Consider the following 3,697-nt stretch of genomic DNA (forward strand, 5'->3'; position numbering starts at 1 on the left):
AGAACATCTGCAAGCTTCCCTTCCCTTCCCTTCTCCGTCCACACGCCATCCTTCCCCACGAGCTCCCTGATGCTCTCCACGTTTCTCTGGCAGAGCAGGAGACCCTCCTGTCGATTCCCAAGTGCTGTACGCATTCAGCCGATGCACGTAGCTCTCCTGCGCGTAGTCCAGAAGCCTCTGGAAGCAGCAGCTTGGGAATCCTCCACAACCTTGATTAACTTGCCGGACAGCCAGGCTATACCGAAAGCGAGAGACCCAGGACGTGCACAAACCCCTCCGAAAGTGCTCCAGAGCCTGGCTCGAGTGACGTGCACAGCGACAGGCCATTCCCAGAGAACAAAGTCATCTTTAACATCAAGGCTGAAAATCCGACGGGGAGGAGCGGGAGGCTTCTCCGGCACCGGCTCAGGTGTCCACACTGCTGGCAAAGCACAAGTGATCCTGGAGCAAACTGGCATCAGCTGGGAAGTCTAAAGACAGTTTCAGAGTAAATTCCCGTGAGACAGAATGAGGTCGTCAGTTTTGAAAAACAGGGACAGCAAGACAGTTGTCCGGGCTAGAATGAGCAGGCTCAGCAAAACACGCAAGAGGACTGTAAAAATCAGGCCTGGGTCTCTAAGAGGGGGCAAGCGGACCTAGCACCTCTGCTGCTAAAAGGCGGTCCTCACCCTCCCACCCTCCTCTTGCTGCTCCCTGTGTGCCGGCTCGGCTCCTGACACACTCCCTGGGGAGCCGATTCAACCCGCTCACCTCATGGAAGGGAAACTACCTCCGCAGGAGGAGAGACAGCTCTCGGTCATGCCGACGAGGTGACCTGGCTCAAGGAAGCATCTTCTGAGACGCAGCGGAACCAGAAAGGAGAGGACAAGGCTGGAGAAGGGAAACGTCCCCGCTCTGGCAGCCCTCAGAGAAGCTGCTGCCTGCGAAGTTCGTTAGCCTGCTGTGAAATCACAGCTTCAGAGAAGCTGCCAGGGAGGGTCCACGCTCTGTATTTGCACTTCGTTACCTAACTGCAAGGAGCCGGAAGAACGGGGGGCTGTCACTGCCACACGTAATAGCGACAGCTCTGCGCTACGGCTGACGGCTGCTTTTGGCACTTTGTCCTGGTTTCGGCAGGGATAGAGTTAATTTCCCTCCTAGTAGCCGGTACAGTGCTGTGGTTTGGATTTAGGGCGAGAGCAATGTTGATAACACACCCATGTTTTAGTTGTTGCTGAGCAGTGCTTACACTAGTCAAGGACTTTCCAGCTCCCCGTGCTCTACCGACCGAGCAGGCTGGGGGTGCACAAGAAGCCGGGAGGGGGCACAGCCAGGACAGCTGACCCAAACTGGCCAAAGGGACATTCCATACCATGGGACGTCATGCTCAGCATATAAAGCTGGGGGAAGAAGAAGGAAGGGGGGGACATTCGGAGTGATGGCGTTTGTCTTCCCAAGTCACCGTTACGGGTGATGGAGCCCTGCTTTCCTGGAGATGGCTGAACACCTGCCTGCCCATGGGAAGCAGTGAATGAATTCCTTGTTTTGCTTTGCTTGCGTGCGCGGCTTTTGCTTTACCTATTAAACTGTCTTTATCTCAACCCACGAGTTTTCTCACTTTTACCCTTCCGATTCTCTCCCCCATCCCACCGGGGGGGAGCGAGCGAGCGGCTGCCAACTGAGGTTAAACCACGACACACTTACACATCGCGTACCCGACAGCGCTACGCTGTGTGGGAAATGAATGCTGTATCATTTGCAACATATTTTAAGCTTAGGGCTAAAAATCAATTAAATTTGCGAGATCAAGCTAAACAAAGGCAGAAGGAACCGGCCTCCAGAGATCCCTGCTGTTCAGAGATACCTGTTCACAGGCAGGCTACAAACCATCATTCAGCAACGCTCCCAGAAGTGCCAAAGTCACCACACCAACCTACCAAACCAAACCAAACCAGAGAGACATCTACGAACCGACTATAAACTTTCAGGCAAGCGTTAAAATCCCCCCCGAAGGAGCAGGGACGGGCCCCCTTCTGAGAAGGCTGCTAACGGGGGTGCAGGTTAAACCACTGCCTCTCTCACCAGGGTTAAACCCCCGCAAGGTCTCCCCGGAACATTTTAGGGGCACAGCCCTGGGCAGCGGCGTCCTCTGTTCCCTTACGGGGAAGGTAGCTTGGAGGAGATCCTAAGGAGCAGCCAAGGCCACGGATTACCGTCAAGGACACTCAGAGCCTGTGTGTCTTTTTGGAGTGCTTTCCTTCTCTTTTTTGCGTTCCTGTAACCAAGAACCTGACAATTCTGCTCTGCCAGAATAAAAACGTGTTTGGTGGCACCTGAAGACCGTTTAGGGTTTGCGCATCACTTTGGCTAAACCACTCCCACGGAGCACAGCGAACTAAACAAAATTAAAAAACAAAACAAACCAACCCCGTGGGTGCTTGGGGGGGCGGGGGAGGCAGCGTACACTCAGGCAGGCTCGAGGCCACGGACCGAAGAGCGGGAGAGCTAGCACAAGCTAACATCACAAATGCCAGCGCAGGCGAGAGCGAGGTCTCGGGGGCAGATCCTCCCACTGCTCCCACGGCAGAGGAAACTGCGGCGCGGCAACTTGCAGGTCGCAGCGAGTCTCAGTTTCTTACCCATCACGCTAACGGCGGCTCCGACACTTGACGAGCCCTTAGACGCAGCCACAGATGCCCACCGTCAATCCTCCTACCTTGTAAACGTAACAAAAAATAATCCCCCAGCAGGTTTTGCCATCGCAACCAATCCAAGTAAAATTTTAGCTTGCCTTTTAACAACATTTTCATAACTAACTCCTAGTAAATTAAGCAGATTTGCCTACTGTAGAGCCGACGAACAGAAATCAAAGGTTTTAAGAGTCTGCATTTAAGAGACCAGAATTTGAGAAATCTCATTCAAAGTTAGACATATCTATCCAAGACAAATAAACAGCTCTCCAACGCTAGCAAGTGAAAAATTTTCTAAGCAGAAGCTCTCTTCATTCTTGCCCCACAGCCCTAAGTCCATTTTTAAACGCGACAGTATTCGACGAACGGCATCAGCGTACCCTGTGCCCGCCACCTCCGCCGGCGACCCGGCAGCTCTCCCCAGCAGAGGAGGACACCGAGCGCCCCGATGACAGACCCGGCTCAGAGTTGTCCTACGAGCACTCCTCCCTCAGACCCTGCGCGTAGCTCAATTTTCTTCTCCAAAGCTTCCCGCCCCTGAAGCGGCGAGCACCGTTGCAAAGCTAAGAGCAACAGCGGGATGCTGCGTAGAGCAACGGCCGAGGGAAGACTCGAGACGCTCCTGGGACGTCCTTACTTCGCAGTTTACCTCTGCTCTCCCCAAGCTCCCGAGCAGATTCGATGCAATGTAAAATTCTAAACTGCACACAGCTCACGAAATCATCGAGTCACCCTGAAAAGCCGTCTGAACTGCTGAAGCTTCTAACACCACGATGTAGCGGTTTTCAACCCATCTGCTTACGGCGCTACGCAAAGGCCCTGGAAAGAAGCGAGAGAAGAAAACCCAGCTGCAGGAGGCTGTAGGTCACCACGCAGGGTCCGCAGCTCCTTCACAGAATCATGGAATCATTAAGGTTGGAAGAGACCTCTAAGGTCATCAAGTCCAACCGTCAACCCAACACCACCATGCCCACTAAACCATGTCCCTCAGCGCCTCATCTACCCGTCTTTTCAATACCTCCAGGGGT

The 3,697-nt window shown here is 53.7% G+C and overlaps 1 protein-coding gene across 1 annotated transcript in view; it reads right to left on the reverse strand.

The window, feature by feature from the left end:
• LOC103914392 (ribosome biogenesis protein bop1-like) overlaps nucleotides 1–3,697 on the reverse strand; it is a gene marked incomplete at its 3' end in the record, with an annotated part of 70,926 nt that overhangs the window by 60,566 nt on the left and 6,663 nt on the right. The window contains 1 exon segment of the mRNA XM_009321025.1: nucleotides 3,319–3,380. Coding sequence (XP_009319300.1) covers nucleotides 3,319–3,380 — 62 coding nt within the window.

The sequence above is a fragment of the Pygoscelis adeliae genome, unplaced genomic scaffold (assembly GCF_000699105.1).
Source record: "Pygoscelis adeliae isolate BGI_AS28 unplaced genomic scaffold, ASM69910v1 Scaffold493, whole genome shotgun sequence".
Taxonomy (NCBI): Eukaryota; Metazoa; Chordata; class Aves; order Sphenisciformes; family Spheniscidae; genus Pygoscelis; species Pygoscelis adeliae.